General features: G+C 39.5%; 1 protein-coding gene across 45 annotated transcripts in view; it reads right to left on the bottom strand.

The window, feature by feature from the left end:
* NFIB (nuclear factor I B) overlaps positions 1 to 18,599 on the bottom strand; it is a 219,908-nt gene that overhangs the window by 68,992 nt on the left and 132,317 nt on the right. For all 45 annotated transcript variants that reach the window (XR_010588659.1, XR_010588660.1, XR_010588663.1 and 42 more), the window contains exon 3: positions 15,289 to 15,342. Coding sequence is in view for 39 of the 45 variants with exons in the window: in XM_065549508.1 (XP_065405580.1) it covers positions 15,289 to 15,342 (54 nt within the window). In the remaining 6 variants the exon portion in view is untranslated. The remainder of the gene's footprint in view (positions 1 to 15,288; positions 15,343 to 18,599) is intronic.

Raw genomic sequence — 18,599 nt, 5'->3', positions numbered from 1 at the left:
GGGATCACAGCCTTTGGAGGTATAGATGCAACCCCTCAGGCTTTTTGTTAGATTTACAGGGGGTCATAATCCACTTGTAACATGTATATAGCTTCTGTTAACATTATTAGGAGTTATGCCTGTGCAGAGAGAGGAGAATACCTTACATTTTACTCTGTACTGCTTAATATAGTCTACACAAAAGAATGTGTTCTCCATTTTCAATTAAAAATGCATTTTGCCCCAGATGTTTTTAAAATTTTACGTACATCATCATAATTCACATCCTATATGGCACCATATAAAGCCAACAGCATATATAAGCAAGTGCTCCTATAACAATTTTTCCCGTTAGGTAATGTATTAGCAGCATGAACTGGTATTCCCTATGTTTGCCATGGGTAATACCACTAACACAGTAAATACCTTACATAACAGTAAAATCTTAAAAAGGAACTTTTAAATGTATCCATTGCAGATCATAGTTGATGGCAATCAAATTATCTGGAATGTGTGTAATGTGATAAGAGTTGACAATTTTTCCTTTAATATATCTTTTAGGAACCCAGTACTTTCCACCTTCAGGTAAGTTAGCAATACATTAACAGCTGCTAAAGTCAGAAAAGTAATTGTAAAAGTGGCATACCTTACTCCCTGGGTGCATTCGGAATAATAGTGCTTATTTTTCTTTTAGGGTGGGGAAGCTTTTTTAACAGATTTAAAAATTTTATTAAGATGATGTTAAAAAAAATAGTGAACAGAGTTTGAGCATAGAAGTTTCTGGTTATCACGGAATAACATACAGATTATAGAGGGTGCAAAGTTTGGTTTAAGATAAGGTGGCATGAGGAATACATAATCTGCAATATCCCCGATTGGGGGTAAAAGGTTGATGGGTCAAAGTACATACATTGAGATATGAGGGTTCACTCCTGCTAGCAGTGGCTGAGTGGTTAACATGTTGACTACAATCCTAGCGGTTGTATGTTTGAATCTTCCTTGATTTCACACTGAAAAGCCACCTATAGTAAACCCAGTTAAAAAATAGGTACCTGATCCATCAGGTTAGGGCAGTCAAAGGTGGTCAGATTAGATGCTGGCCACATCATCCCCTTGTGTAATGCTGGCTATGAAATTGACATGCCTTAACCCACATAGACTGATGAGCCACTGGCGTGGGGGAACTTTGACTCCTGCTAGCTCTGAAAGCCAGCTGAAGTCTATTCTGGCTCACGTAAGGGCAACCGAATTGTTAACCAATGCATGTGTAAAGAGTGCACTTCACAGGGCAAGCTGAAAAGAGTTAACACATCCAACTGAGCTCAAACTGTATTATTGAGGCCTACCATCTTTGCTACACTATTTGTTACATCTACTAGCCAGGGTGAAAAACAGCAAATAGCCACACTTTAAAGGAAATGAATTTCAAATGGTAAAAGCTACATGGACTAATCAATCTCAAACTTCAGAACTGAAGATCCATTGTTAGTGAGTGCCATTGCAATACACAGCCTCGCAGCAAGCATGCCCTGACACTGTCATGATGTTTCAATCCTCAGGTTAAAACAATATATGTCACTGCATCTCTTTATTGCCATACGTGATGAAATAGCCCTGTAGCTCTTTCCTTCTCTCCAAGCTACTTTCTTCTACCCTCCCCGCTTTTTCTCTTTTGACAGCTTCTCTCTGTTTCTCTGCTCCTTCCCCGCTTCTCCCACTCCCCTGAATGCTAGAGGAAAAGTATTTTTGCCATTCTACTCATCACTACGGTCCTACCAAATTCACCGCCATGAAAAAACAGACCGTGAAATCTGGTCTCCCACTGTGAAATCTGGCCTTTTGTCTGCTTTTACCCTATACTATACAGATTTACATGGGGAGACCAGTGTTTCTTAAACTGGGGGTCCTGACCCAAAAAGGAATTGCAGGGGGGGTCGCAAGGTTATTTTAGGGCGGGTCACGGTATTACCACCCTTACTTCTACGCTGCTTTCAGAGCTGGGTGGCCGGAGAGCGGCAGCTGTTGGCCAGGCACCCAGCTCTGAAGGCAGCACCCACCAGCAGCAGTGCAGAAGTAAGGGTGACAACACCATACCATGCCACCCTTACTTCTGTGCTGCTGCCTTCAGAGCTGGGCTGCTGGAGAGCGATGGCTGTTGACTGAGGGTCCAGCTCTGCAGGCAGCAGTGCAGAAATAAGGGTGACAATACCATACCATGCCATCCTTACTTCTGTGCTGCTGCTGGTGGCAGCTCTGCCTTCAAAGCTGGGTTCCTGGCCAGCAACTGCTGCTCTCCAGCTGCCCAGCTCTGAAGGCAGCACCACTGTCAGCAGCAGTGCAGAAGTAAGGGTAAAGGTATTGCAACACCCCTCCAATAACCTTCCGACTCCTCCACAACTTCTTTTTGGTCAGGACCCCTACTAGTTCAACACCGTGAAATTTCAGATTTAAATAGCTGAAATAATGAAATGTATTATTTTTAAAATCCTATGACTGTGAAATTGACCAAAATGGACCGTGAATTTGGTAGGGCGCTACTCATCACTGATTGCTTATAAGAGGAGGCATTCTCTCTTTCATCTTCTACCCTCCTCCTACCCCCTTTGGTTTCTGTTGGAAGGAAAGGAGGGAGTATCCTGTCAAATCTTTATTTCCCTCTGTGACAGGGAGTAAATAATTTCCTTTCTTTCCCCACTTTCCTTTTTAATATTACAATGGGCAACTTGGACAAAGGGTACACAAATTGTTCCAGCATTTGCCATCTTTCCCTCCCCGGCCTCTCTTTCCTCTTCCTGCTTCCTTTCTCCTTAGAAAGAAAGTGTCAAGTGAATTGAGGAAGAGAAAGAAGGTCTAACAAAAGTAAGAGAAACATCCTTTGTTTGTTTCTCCCTAAACAGAAAGTTGATTGGCAACACGCTAAAATCAAGTTCAGAAAACAGTAGACAATCTTTTTATCCCTAAAAGGGCAAGACTGCAGTCCAGCCCTACACAGTTGGTCAGGAGGATAAGGGGAAGTACACACTCTCCCACTCCCTGCCCAGCCTCCCCACATCTCAGGTGCAGGCACAGAGGGACAGAAAGGAGTGTTGCCAAAATTTGTATTTCCACTGTAATATGATTTTGGACTTCTTGCAATGATGTGACAAGCTTTAGTTATCATGCTATCAAGGCAAGAGATCATGAATTCTGGGTCCCAGATCTTCCACTGACTCATATTAATATTTTTCTTCCCTTCACAGCCTTTATTATGAGCCAATGTCTCATACTGGAACGTAGGGGTGTGACTATTACTCACTCATAAAATGCAAAAGATCATTTCAGGCACAGCTGGAGAAAAAACCCAACTCTCATCCACTTTGCCACAGTCTTTCAAAAGGAACGTGGCAACTTAGATTTGCTTCTGTAACCCACAGTAACATAGTGTGACTTTGTCTCACGTTTCAGCAGTTCAACCATATGAGGTTTATGACTCTGCTAATGCTCTGCTAATGACTTGTCTTCACTGCAGTGTAGATGAAGGTACAACTCAAGTTTTATCCCTAACCTGACTCCTGGGCACACACAAAAATCTCTAGCTCAAGTGGTGCTTTAAATTCAAGCCCAGGCGGCCTGTCACGAGGTGTAGGTTGAAGTCTGAGTGCTGCTGACACTCAAGCTAGGAACACAACAAGCTACTCTCTGCCGCTAATCCAAACATTCTGTGCGGCTGAGGAGCTGTTTTGCAGTGTGGCTGCTCTCACTCAAGCAAGGTTAACTTGAGAGGAGTTAACTTGACCGAACACTGCATTAAAGACAAACCCCAAGGCAGCTGGTTCTTTAGCTGCCACATCACAAACTCACTACCATGCTTTGCACTACATTTTAAGCAACATGCACTGAGCAGAGAGTGGGTGAAGAGAGAGCAAGGAATAGGCAGGCTTGACGCCACACATCCCAATACACTGACTCAGCACGAAGGGAAGGTGGAAGGGAGTAATCTGCTACGGGTAAGGGGCAATAGCAGATTACTTTCCTCTGCAAGTGAGTCAGGAGCAGAGAAGAAACTGTGACTCAGTGGCACAGAGACTCACCACCCTTTACAGAGCATTGTCCATAAAGGCACAAATCAAGCCCCTGTATTGCAAAGTGACAACCCAGCTATCTTCCACCCTGGCTAGTAAGCTTAAACCCTCAGCAAGTTGAAAATAATTACACATACACACTTTGCCTGGCACTAAAGAAATTGAAACAAAACATGCAGATTTTAACCCCCTGAAGCAACTTAAAAAACAGACTGAAATTTCTCTATTTAATAAGACATAAAATATTGTAAAAAACTTGGCAGTGAAACAAAGCCATACTAAATATTTGATTTTACAGGCACTGTGCTACATTAGGTTTTATACTTCATTCTGAGCATTATGTTCAAGCATGCAAGGTGGATTCCAATGGTGCCTCTGAGTATAGGAAAAATAAGCACAGTATGTTTAATTCTAGTACCAGTAGAGTTCAGTGGTTTTAACTAGTTAGGAAGTAAATCCGCTGTGGATATGTTATAGAACAGTTCTTGGCTTCCAGATATGAGATACAAAAATATTTTGTGCTATTAAATTGTTTTAATTTTTTGCAGAAGCAGGCACTATAAATATTATTACTATTTGCATTACTGTAGCATTTGTGAGTATTAGTCATGGACCAACACCTACTAGTTAGATGCTGTATAAACACAGAACAAAAAGACAGTCCCTGTCCCAAGGAGCTTACAATGTAACTATAAGATGAGAGACAACATATAGATACAGAGAGAAAGACAGGGGCGTACAAGTAAACAATAAGACAATATTGGTCAGCATGATAAGCAGTGGTCTCAGCACACCAGGAGCCTAACCATTGTCAAGGTTTTTTGTAGGCATCAGGCGAAAGGAGGGTTTTGAGAGAGGATAATGCATTAGTTTTGTGGGTGTTTATGGGAAGCTCCTCCCAAGTGGGAGAGTGAGTTTGGGAGAAAGAATTTGGGAGAAAGAATGACAATGTTATTTAAGAATGTGACAAGTGGACAGTGGAGCCTGTCATAATGGGCTGAGTAGAGGTGAGGTTAACATCTAGATAGCAAATGAGAGTTGATATGTAGGGTGGAAACAGGCTATGAAGGGCACTAAAAGGGAAGGCAGCTTATGTTTGATGTGAGAGAGAAGTGGGGGAGAGCCGAGGAGGGGGAATGTAAAGAGGGAGATGACGTGGTCAGAGTGACAGACTAGGAAAACAACTTTGTAACAGCATTCTGAATGGATATGAGCAGGTCAAGACTGGATCTGTCAAGGCCAGAGAGAAGGGTGTTATGCCAATCAAGATGCAAAATGATGAGAGCCTGGATGAAAGTTTTAGCTGGGTGGATAGATAGGAAAGATCATATCTTAGAGATATTATGCAGAAAGAATTGGCAAGAAGAAGGGCTCCTAATTCCTCCCCAATTGGGATTGGCTATAGAGTTTCCCAAATTCACAACAATCAGCATCTGTCTCTTCCTCCTCATGGTCCTGAGGGGGTCATTTCACAGAAGGGAGGTAGCAGGGTGGGCTTGGAAGGAAAAATCTGGTGCTCTGTTTTAGTCATGTTGACCTTGAGCTGATAGCTAGACAGCCACAGCCAGATGACAAAGTTTGGACAGAAGGAGACGGGTCTGAAGCAGAGAGACAGAGATATATAAATCGTCAGTATGGAGATGGTAGTTGAATTTGTGTTTGTAGAGGAGAATACCCAGACATAAAGTGTTGAGGGAGAAGAGAACGGGACCAAGGACAGAGCCTTGTGGAATCTGCTCAGAAATCTGGAGAGCAGACGAGGAGGATTCTCTAGTCTAAAGGACGTATTGAGGGAACGAATAGAGAGGTAGAAGGAGAACCAGGAGTGAACAGAGTCATAGAAGCCAAGAGAGAACAAGACTTCAAGAAGAGCATGCTCAACTGTCTCAAAGGTGGCTGACAGGCTAAGGAGGATGAAGATGAGGATGAGGATGGTTTTGAGCTTTAGCTAGGAACAGGTCATTAGACACTTTATGAAAGCTGTTTCAGTGGAGTGCAAGGAGCAAAACCTGGATAGGAGAGGGTGTCAGATGGAACTGGAAGAGGAGAACTACAGACAGTGATATGATAAAAGTAAAATGTAGTATGCAGCACTTGAACATTGGAGAACATTTGATTTTAGTAGTGTAAGATACCACCTTTCACCCTGGAATTCTGATCTCCCTACAGAATAGCACTTACTGTTCTTATTTCCATTATAATCTTGTGTGCAAGAAAAAGATATACAGTTATACTCCATACAATATGGGGTTATTTTAAATTACATTATCCCTGAAGCACAGCTTGCATTAACACAGTAAAGATATTTAAATTAAGATTCTTGTTAATTTTTTCTGAATTCCTCAAGTACAGAACCTACCATAACACCTCCACATTCCTTCTTAAAATATTTAATATCTCTTTTGATGTCCACAGTAACAAATGTCAGTCTTTGATGTTTAAACCTGATATGAACATGTCATTTCTAAACCTTCACTTTGCTTGAGAGATAATGTACTCTGTAGAATTACATTTTATTAATTATCATCATTTTTTAAATTTGACTCTAGTACAAAGAAAGAATCTGACTACCAGAAATGTATTTTGTTGTAATCAGTGGGTCAGTCAAAAGAAATGCTTCCATAAGCTTAAACCAGTTTGCTGGATTTATTTTTTTTTTCCTTTTATTTTATGAGAGAGAAAACCCAGCGTCTCTCATTACCTTGTTTTGCATAGAAGACATTCCAGAGAAATAGTTTTTCCAAACTTAATACTACAATTATCAGACTGGGCCATTGTGGATAATGGGCAAAGGGCCAAGAGGTGTATGCACCAACCTTTGGGCGACAGGATCTGAGCAAGTCATCCTAACATAGCCTGTACACATGCAGTATTTGACAGCAATGTGCTTTCTCTAAATTTTGAAAAAGCAATTTGTGTTCATCACCTTCACACACACCCAAATGCTGAATTATTGATTCCAGTTTTTAAATAATTAAGATTTAAAAATCAAAGTGTTCTTGAGGCATATATATTTAAAAATCGTTTAGTTTTGCACTAACTTGTGCTGTACAGGCCTAGTTCTCAAATGACTTCAAAGCTTACCTGTCATGTCTGGTTTTAAAAATCTTTAACCAGTCCTTTTAGTGTCTTTTGATTTCATTATACTTTTATGAATAGAATGCCTGTTTATACTCTGTTGTATACTGTCTAATGCCAAAGTCTAAAATTGCTTCTTGGTATCACGAAACACCATATTTTTTCATTTAAACCATCGTGATGCTGAACAATTCATAAAGAGTAAGTAGGGATCCAATCAATATACTTAAATGATTTTTTTTAAATCATAAATATGTCGTATTGTGACACTTTTGTGTTTTTAAAAAGGGGAAATATAAGGTAATATCAGAAAAACTTCTTAGCAGGGCGATCAATTAGGCTGTGGTTTCACTCTCCAAGGGAAGTGAAGGAAGCCCAAGCGTTTGTAAACACTGGACACAACACTAGAAAATGTGCTCTAGGAAGCCCAGCAGGGACTGATTTTATAATATAGGTAATCTAATATGCTGGATGGTCTAATAGGTCTTTTCTATCTCTACAGCTCGCATGATTTCAATAAAACTTGGCACTTCTATTGGTCCTTTCATCAGAGAATCAGATTCCTTACCATGAGTAATACCTCACTTCTCCAGGGAGCCCATTCATTTCAATGGGACTACTGGGGGCATACGATATTACTCAATGCGAGTAAGGATGTTGCCACATAAGCCTGGTAACACTATGGAAAGTAGGTCATGATAAATAACATTAAAACATTGTACTGCTTATTTCTGATTCTTTTATTAGTGTGTTTTCGTACAGTACAGTAACAAACATGCTCACAAGGAGTCTGAGTTTCTCACAGGATAGTGGCGGAGGGGGGATGGAGGGGAAGGGAATGATGCGAATACTGAAGCAGCCGACTAACCCAGGGGTAGGCAACCTATGGCACGCGTGCTGATTTTCAGTGGCACTCACACTGTCCAGATCCTGGCTACTGGTCCAGGTGGCTCTGCATTTTAATTTCATTTTAAATGAAGCTTCTTAAACGTTTTAAAAACCTTATTTACTTTACATACAACAATAGTTTAGTTATATATTATAGACTTATAGAAAGAGACCTTCTAAAAACGTTAAAATGTATTACTGGCACGCGAAACCTTAAATTAGAGTGAATAAATGAAGACTCGGCACACCACTTCTGAAAGGTTGCCGACCCCTGGACTAACCAATGTTAGTTGCAGAAGTTGAATGCAGCAGGTCCTGTCTACATTACAAATATAACTAAGTCAGGGGATTGGGTTACAATATGGCTGCCCCTGACCTGGTTACATGGTTAAGATTGAGCTTTTACTAGAAACTGCAATTGTGTTGTAACAAAGTCAGGGGACAACCGTGTAGTAACCCAGTCCCTTGACGCCCACGTTGTAACTGGGCCCCTGACCTGACAGGATTCATAGTATAGCTGGGGTCACACAACAAAACCTTAATATGCTGCTGTAATTCCAAGAAGGGAAAACTCACTTTAACTGAATGAAGCACTGCCATCAGATTGATTGCCTTGAAGCCACAGCAAGAAATGCAAGGAATAAAACGTATGTATATAGCATCTTCTGTCCCGAAGGATCCTGAAGTGTTTCACAAACTACAACCACACTTTTAAAAAATGGGTCAACTGGAGCTAGGTGTTTAGCACTTTAAAAATCAAGATTACTGATTTAGTGCCTAAATAAGAACTTAGCAGTCTAACTTTAGGAACCTATTTTTGAAAAATGTTAGACTATGTATCTCTAGGACTAGGAATCTTTTTACCCACCACATCAACGTGGTCACCTCTGGAGTAAAAGTCAGTAGCAATTTTACAATACACAGCAACATTAAAGAATAGATTAGAAAGTAAGGGTACCATAACCAGCTGAAAATATAGGGGGAATTCACAGGCTAAAACTCCTATTCTTGTGAAAAGTGTCATGGAATTGATGAAGATTATACATTGTCAAGACCTCATTTTAAAGATGCCACCCACCAGCTGCACACTGCCCCATAACACCATGCTGCAACACTGGTACAGTACTGAGAGGTTCAGAGAGAAGAGTATCACCTTCTCAGGGTGCCTTCAGAGAGAGAAAAAAAGGTATGTTCTTGACTTGGGTTAGTTAAATTTTAAAACAGTAGTGAAGCCACAAGAACTCAGCTTTTAAGTCAGGTTAGCAGTGTGAGTTAAAGCCTAGGTTAAACTTGAGCTGCTAACCCAAGTTAATAGCCGAGTTCTTCACTTCTATTTTAACCCAGGTTAGCTAACCTGAGTCGAGAACATACCTTTTTTCCTCCCTCCTCCCAAGTGAAGATATGCCCTCCATCACTGACATTACCACTTGTAGCATTCTGGGAAGGGAAAGTTTCAAAAAATGTCAAGCCCTGACTAACCCAATCCTTGCAACTTATCTTGAAGCTTAACTTTAAACTGATCAAGATCACAATCTGAGATGGTATGGCTGCAGGCACACAGGAAAAAGCAAGCACATACATATTAAAATATTCACTCCCAAGTTGATAAAGCCGAATTCAAAACAGTTCTGATAGCATTTGTTTGTTTAAATAAAATTCTGCCTAATACCCTAAACTAATATTATGGCATCATTGCTTGCTCAAGAAAAGCTGCTTACAGTGGTGAATCAGGGGAGTTTTACAATGAAACTTCTCTTCTATTCCTATTAATTAGAGGGTCAATTCCTCACCCACAAGAGGGTAACTTGCAATACAATAAAAATAAAGCAACCATCTGTGCTCAGAGTCACTCAGAATTCAAGGAAATTTGCTGATTAAATTTTGAAAAGATTTGTAAAGGCTGAGATCACCTGTTCTTTAAAGATTAATTCTGAAGCTGTATGTTATAAAAATGAAATCACCAAATTCTTCTTTCTAAATGGCTAATAATGGAGAAATTATTATAAAGGATTTAGGGCCTGATCCAGGGGAATATAGTCCCCATGGCTGCTGACCCAAGGAAGTGCTCAGACAGCCTGGTAGGCTCTGTAGCCACAAGAGATATTTGCATATTCAGAGGTTTGCCCTGCCAGCACTAATAGGAATAGAAAGTGGTCTCCATTCCCTCCCGGCCTTCGGGTTTTCCTACAGTCCCCATCTTTCTTGGGTCCTCAAAATTTATTTACAACCCTGCATTTGATTTAATTTCTATATCCCAGGAACCTGGGGAGGAAAGAATAGAATAGTTAGCTATTTTGCTACGTTAATATTGCTGGTTATTATTTATTTATTTTTATTTAACATTTTTTTAAACTCCCATACAAAAGCTCTTCAGGCCATAGCAATAATTACATTTATAATAACCACTCAGCAATATTGATACTAATGTACAAGTAAATCAACTCTGCTAGCCAGCAGCCTTAAATAACCAAAGAGAGTAACAATTTACCTCATCCAGTAATCTGTAAGACTGGAAAAACTCCAGAAACACTTCTATACAGAACTAGGGAGCCTGGATTCGGTAGTTAAATACAGTACTGGAGTTGTCGGGGTTGGTGCTTATATCAACATTTTTATTAATATTTCTGGGTATTTAGGGCTTTTCACTTCCCTTGGCAATTTTTACATGTCTCACATACAAACTTAATGGAGGATCATGTCCTTTCTCTTCAGCGCACACCTTCTCTTTTCCATGTCTCTGTATATATTGCAATGGACACTAGAGCTTAAGGTTTGGCTCATTTATCTGAGGTTGCCTTAGGCTATGAATCCAATACAAAGAGAAAGAAAGAGTGAATGGCAAGGGGCGTTAACAGCTCTATATACTACAATAGTGTTCAAACTCATATTTGGGGACCAAGAAAGTCTCTGACTTGGGTGGGGTTCATCTGTCTCTTTTGGATATTGCAAAACTATCCCTGCAGAGAGGTGACCTTTAAAACTAGGACTCAAAGAGACTTCTAAAGAACAAGTTTGGTGCTTTTGCAATGTACCACATGAAAGACATTGAAAAATAAAACTTAAAGGAGGACACCCCTGGAATCCTGCTACAAAAGCTACATACCACTCCCACCGCAAGCTACACAATCTTAACACTGTATTATACTATCAAAACATTCAGTGTATTTTTAGGAATACATTTTAAAGAATTCCAGCAAGTGCACTTAATGGTCTTTTGTTTGGCAAGTGGTGTTGCCTTCCCTTCTTGGTTAAGAAGGCAAATTACCAGACACCCTAAGAACACAGTAGTTTAGCCAAACCTAGAAAAACCCATTCTTAATACCAACAGCCTCGCCAGCTACCACTCAGTTTCCAACCTCTTTTTTCTTGGCAAAATCCTTAAGAAAGTAGTGGCATCCAAACTCTAACACCACCTATCCTCTGCCAACATGCTGGCTCCTTTATATCCAGGCATCAGATCAAAACATGATACAGGAATGGGCCTTTTGGCACTGATGGTCAACCTTCTCCTGGCCTGGAACAGAAATCAAACCTCTGCGCTAATATGCTCTGTGGCTTTTGACACCAGTGACTGTGTGTGCCAATGAAACACATTTGAGGTTTAATGGCAGTGGGACAGCAGTCATTCCTCTCTGAAAAATCTCATAGTGATGAACCTCTCCTCATTACTTCGTATAGTCTTGTAGAGTCCCACAAGCCTCAATGCTTTCTTCCCTTCTTTTTAACAACTACGTAAGACCCTATGGGGAAATTGTGCAATGCCTATGAGTTCATGCATCATCGATGTGCAGATGACACCCAGATGTATGCCTGCCCAACCCTCCTCTGTAATCAGAGGAAAGGATTCAAGTGAAGCAAGATATAGCCTTCTATTTTTCAGGGGCAGCTAGTTCATTTACAGGAGCACTCCTTCCCTACAGTCACTTACGTCCACCCCTCCATATTGCAGAAGTTTGGGAGAGGCAGGTTTGTGTGTTATTTCCCTTCCAAGCCAGATCAACCTTTCCTCTGGCTAGGCTGGCCTGACATAGTGCCAGCATCCATGACTTCCTGAGGACTGAACAACTTGGCAGGCCATGGACATTTATTGCTGGATTATGTCCACAAGTTGCAACTTAGGGTACGTCTATACTTACCTCCGGGTTCGGAGGTAAGCAATCAATCTTCTAGGATCGATTTATCGCGTCTTGTCTAGATGCGATAAATCGATCCCGAAGTGCTCGCCGTCAACACTGGTACTCCTGCTCCGCGAGAGGAGTACGCGGAGTCGACGGGGGAGCCTGCCTGCCACGTGTGGACCCGCGGTAAGTACCTTGTAGTTCAAACTAAGATACTTCGACTTCAGCTACGTTATTCACGTAGCTGAAGTTGCGTATCTTAGTTCGAACTGGGGGGTTAGTGTGGACCAGCCCTGAGATAAGTACAGTGAACTTATTCAGTGTAGGATCACCTAAAACCAAAAAGAAATGATACATACAAAAATTATAGCCTCATGTTGACTGGTCACAAACAGTGTAGTTAATGCTGAGTTCCCTGTTTTCCTTTTTCAATTTGCTCTTGGCTGAAAGATCATCCTTAACTTCACCTCTTTTGCACATATGATATAGAGAAAGAATACCTTATATACTATCATGTAATAGAATGTAGCCTATGTACAGATATGGATCCAAGCTTTAATTTTCATTCTTAAAAACTATTATTTTACATGATACTGGGGTGATTTTGGTGGGGTGAGGGAAGAAGGCAGAAGAGAATGTAGAGAGAAGGAAAGGAATAAGTGTCAAGGCCGGAAGAGACCTATGACGGGGGAGATCTTGTGCTTGCAGGAACGTCTCCCTGCTGATTACCTAGTTATTTCTTATGTGATTGCAGCTATGGTTCTTAGCCCGCACTATAGTTCTTGTAAACTGGGAATGTAGAGATTGTCAGTCCTAATTCAGCCTTCTGCCCTTGACCAGGAAGCAAGTCCTCAGCTGTTTCAAACTCACCTTCACAGAGTCATTATCTTGTAAGAGTAGATAGCTTTACTTTATCTTTTATAAGGTAGGCACTTTTCTTTCTTAAAATTAGACATAAGGAAGACTAGTTGCAACACAATTTTTACACTTGTTACTATACTAACAGTCTATTATTATTATTTTGTTAGGGTAGAAATGACAGGCCACAACCAGAGATGAAGGCCTCATTATGCAAGGCGCTGCACAATACAATAAAATGAATCTGTGTCCCAAAGAGCTTTCAATCATGATAATCTATACATTAATATTTGATCATACAGATCAGTTTTATTTGATATAACACCTTTCTTTTGTGTCCATTATGTCTATAATCACTTCACAAATGCTTGTTTTTTCTTTGAAAACAAAATTCTTATTTTTCAGCACAGATGCAGAGTCTGTATTAAACCACAGTACACAATAGTACATACAGCCATGTACAGTTGAAAAACAAATTCCACTTTGTGATAATTGTTGTGGCTTATGATAAATAATGCCATGATATAAAGAGACCCATACTTTAATGGCTACATAAGCAGGATGAGATAAAGTCAATCATTTGTCTTTAAATCTGTACTTCCTGACTTTTGTATTGATTGATTTCTCAACCTTAATGTCGCATTAATTAATTATTATGATTATACATACACATACACAAGAAATATATTAAAAATGGCAGAAGAGGATTACAAAAACATTTGGATTCTCTCTGGGGCTTGCACAAATAGACTATTAAAACTTTATTAGAGACTAGACTAAAAGATTTTTCTAAGGCTCAACAATTTGAGTTTTGGAAAACTCCAACTTTCTTCAAGGAAAATAAAGCAAAGGACTTGGAAGAACTTTCCATGCTGTTGGAATTTAAGCTTTTTTGTTGTTGCTTTTGCATTTTTAAAGCACTACATAATATAATTTGTGCTACACATCGTATTTTGTAGTGAAATAAAAAACAAATCAGATATCCCACAAAACTTGGAGGGAAACAGTATCAAGGTCTCTCAACAAAAGAGGCTTCAAACTTTAATGTAAACCAAAATGATCCTCAGCTAGAAATCTATGTTCATACAAAAAAAATCTCATACTACACTAGGTACTCTGCTTTGTAAATTTTAAATTTACAGATTATGCTTTTTATGTTATATAACCAATTTGCTTTTTTTTTTTTTACATTATATAACCAGGATTTCTCCCATTTTACACAGTCACACACGACGGCCATATTGCAACATGCTACAAGAACAGTTTAATCAACACCGAATATTAAACCATTTCAGAGTTTCCAGAGTAAGTTGTTGCTCCTCATCTGCATCCAGAAAATATTTATGTACATGCAACATTCCAACATCACCCAGCTAGCTCTTGATCAGATTGATGCTGGGATTCACTCCATTATCAGAAAAAAAGCAAATGACATTAACCCTAAATTCATTCCAGACAGACACCTCTGCTAAGGCCGAAATGAGAGGATACAGTAATGCTTCACTTGGAGGGGTGTCTCTCATGACCAACAAAGAAAAATCCTAGGGAGAGGAGGACTCTGATATTACTTGTTTTGTCTTACCCTGTGAATAATTACACAAAACCAATGTTATTTAACGCTCTGAAGCAGATTTACCAGACATTGGATGGAATAGCCCATTCTCAGCCCTAGAATGACTACATCAAAATATTTGGCCTAAACAATGTGGAAAGCAAAGTCTAGTGTTGATTTTCTTTTGATTCCTTTATTTTAGTGAAATTCTTGTAGAGACTATTCACATATAATCACTGGAATCACTTAAAAGAAACCCAACTACTAACAATCGAGCTTTTAAAATTACTGTGAGTTGACCACCTTGTCTATAAACTAAGCATATGTATATTTACAATGCATGCATAAAATAAAATTGCAGCAACAAATGTTCTTGTAGAATTGGTCACTAACTTTAAAGAAAGAGCAATATTTTTATTGCCCTAGTATAACAATAACTTCAGCCTTTGGAGGATTATCGGAGAACTGTGATTCAGGATATTGCCTCCTATCCCTCAGCCCAGCCCCCACTTATTAACTTTTAAGAAGCAGGAACAGAAAGAAAAATTCCTGTGATTAAATGAATCTTGATGAAACTACAATCAAGGAATTTGCCACTTCAAAAGAGCTAATATAATCACAGTGTGTCCTGATTATATGTACTTAGCAGTGCAAAATAGGTTGCTGACCAATTATCCACTCTTTTAACTATTAACAGTAGTATCTTTGTTCTCAAACAATGTTACATTGCACATGTCCTGGAACTCATATTTACCTGGTGGATTCTTGGCAGGATCATTGTGGCTTGGACTTCCTGATTGTCCAGAATCTACAAAGAAATCAAAGAAATGTTTTAATAATTTGTTTTGAAAGTTTCTCACAACCCTTATGAGGCTTCTTTAAGAACAAAGTATTAATTTAATTATAAGGTCATTTCCCTACCTTTCTACATGAAGGCATTTCTATAGAAACATACTGTGTGACAGCCAAGTGGTTACATACACACAGTTCATACAGTATGAGAAAACCAATATTAATGAGAGATCATTGGGGTAGTAAACAGAAAAAGGACAAGAACCAGAAGAGAAAAGCTTAATATTATTTTCAGAGGAGCTCAAAGAGGGTGGCTGATCAACCAGGATGGCTGATCAACCAAAACTGAAGAAGAATGCCCTCCAGGACAATATTCAGGGTGTAGACGTCAACACAGGTCAGGAAGGAATACCCTCCATCCTCCCATATGTGCAACCCTGCATAAGTAGCCAGGTGAGTTTGGATAGCAGGTTTTACATCTTCCTCTGAAACATTTGGTATTGCCACAGTTGAGACAGAATAATGAACTAGATGGACGATTGGAGTACTCTGGTATGAGTACTCCTTTCAAGCATCAGGCATTGGTCACTACTGAAGACAAATTACTCTATCTGATGGACCAATGGTCTGACTTGATATAGTGCAACTCCTGTGTTCTTGTTCTGCCTACAGTGGGCATTGTGAATGGAATAGATGTAGCATGCCAAAAGTGACAAAAACAAACCCCGCATCCTGTCTGTTAGTTATATCCACATTGACATATACAGAAGAAAAGTAAACGAAGTGCATTCTACTCTAGATGTATGTGCATAAAGCATGAAGAGAAGAATGCAATCTGATGTATATGTAGCAGATGATAAATACAATCCTCATTCATAAAAATTATTATAGCTATTCTTTGCTACATTCCCACAGCAGCAATGTAAGTTACATCTTCCCTACACATTTATATGGCTATGATATTTGGTCAAGAGCCCTCACTCCACCACCACAAAATATCACTTACAAAATACAACACCAGAGAAAACTTAAATACAGGAAAGAGAGGAAACTAAAGCAGAGGTACTCTTACTTCCTTTTTAATTCAAGATTAAGCCTTTCCACAATCTGTTGCTTTATATATAGATTAAAAATTCCAGCAGTTTCATAATCTGAATAAAAAAAAGACCATTGCCCTACTATGCAGCATTACTCAGTAATAGCATAGGTGTACAAGAGTATGGCATGGGAACATAGAAATTGCTATACTAGAATAGGTCCTGCCCCTTGGAGCGGCCAATGCAGGATCCTTCAGAGGAAGTGGTACCCCAATCCAAAAAGAACTTAAATATTCAACAACATACCATGTGGGGGAATTTCTTCCTGACACTGCCAGTAGCAAGTGATCAAGCTTTTATCTGGAAACAGGAGGGCTGATAACTCTTGTCATTTTAAAATATCTAGTGTGATTGCACATGCCACTATTAAACATAAAATTCTGACATATATTTATGCCTGGAGGAGGAAGAGGGTCAAAATACACCCCAATTTGCCTTCATAGCTGCTGCTGCTGTTGGTACATAGGCTGCCCATCAGCCAGCCCTGCCTATTTAACACGGGGGACATTTCCTCCATAGCTACTGTGGCTGCCTCCATCCCCCCACAGTTCCATCGCTGGAGATGCTTTAGAACATTTCTATCTTGTTCTGCTTTTCCAAAGGCAGTTACTAGTTTGGCCCTGAGATGGGTTTGTTTCCTCACTTGTTGCTTCTTCTGCCAAACTATCTGAGGTTGGAAGTCACTTCTTTTCTCTGGTCAGATTATATTAGATGGGAAGAGGCTTTTAAAAAAAAATTCCTCACCCTCACCACAGGTCCTATCTTGGCCAATTTAATATTTTAGCTGGGCAAGATGATTACATTGTATTTAAACAACTCTCCCAAACTAATTCAGATATCTGTGAATAGTAGATTAAAATGTCTAACAAACTAAAGGAAAAACAGACCTCTCTTGTCTCTCAGTCCCCATCACTTTTCTTTATAGCTACAAGAGCTCTTAATGCAAGATGAGTGATTGATAAATTATCCTTTCCTCTACCACTATCTAAGGTTTCACTAAAATATATATAATCTATTATACAAGAAGGCATGGTTTGATTTGTCAGAATCTAAAATAGATTTATTTAGTTTATATAAGCTGATTCTATAGAAGAAAATATAAGGGGGAAAACCCACAGAAGTAAAAATACAGACTTAAAGCTGTACAGTGCTTGTTAAAGTTCTAGTAGGTAATCTATACCATAAAACTGAATCACCAGAAAATAATGCTACATCATGTAATACAAGAGTTCTGAGGATTATCAAAAGTTTTAAAAGAAATGGATATATAAAAATGCTATTAGAAATTGCATTAGAATAAAAATTAAATTCCTCGTTATCTACATATGATGTGATAGTTTCCCAACTACAGAACCGACACAGGAAACACCATTAACTTTTTGTCATGGAATTTTTTTCTGCATTCTTCCATCACAGAACTAAAGTCCCCAAGCACAAAGGACATGAGGGTGAGGCCCCCCCAAATTCTGTGAATTCCCATGGTTTGCTTGGAACACAGGACATCCTGCAGGCCTGCCCTCCACTCTCTGGCAGCTTGGGACACCTAGAACTCCCTTGGCCATAGCTGCCCCCAGAACCACTCTTAGCTTTCTTGGGAACTCTGCTGGGTGCCAGGGAGACAATAAATGCCGCACCCAGACCCACCACCAGTTTGCCAAAGCCTGATGATCCACTGTCACTGATGTCAAGACCCTCCCAACTCACCTTTCTGTGTGGAATAGATAGATCTGTGCATGGAAGTTCTCCTCCATAGACCAGTCCCAGGGACATAACTGGAGATCAAGTTATCAGATACCTTTCCATTTTGACTCTATAGCAGTGAATCTTAATACTTCTTTATACCATCCCTTCATTGTTACTTTCTCACTGCCAAAAGATCAGGAACTAGTTACAAAAGTGGTGTCACAAAGGGAATCTGAATTTTTTTTCTTCTTCCAAATTTATATTTTTACAGGTCTACCCTACATTACCAAAGCCTACAGGAAAAAAATATTAATGTTCTGGACTGTCTTTAAATTTGTTGGAATTAATGTTTCATTAGTATTTTTAGCTATATTAGGTTATTGGTTGATCAGAAAACATTAGGTTGAAGCTTTGGCTTAACATCTTGAACTAATGATAAGAAAGAGTGTTTGAGTGTAGAGGAACTAGGTGGTTTGAATGATGTTACTATAGA

The sequence above is a fragment of the Chrysemys picta genome, chromosome 6 (genome assembly GCF_011386835.1).
Source record: "Chrysemys picta bellii isolate R12L10 chromosome 6, ASM1138683v2, whole genome shotgun sequence".
Taxonomy (NCBI): domain Eukaryota; kingdom Metazoa; phylum Chordata; order Testudines; family Emydidae; genus Chrysemys; species Chrysemys picta.
Note: the sequence above shows the minus strand (reverse complement) of the source record. Positions and strands in the feature narration are given on the sequence as shown.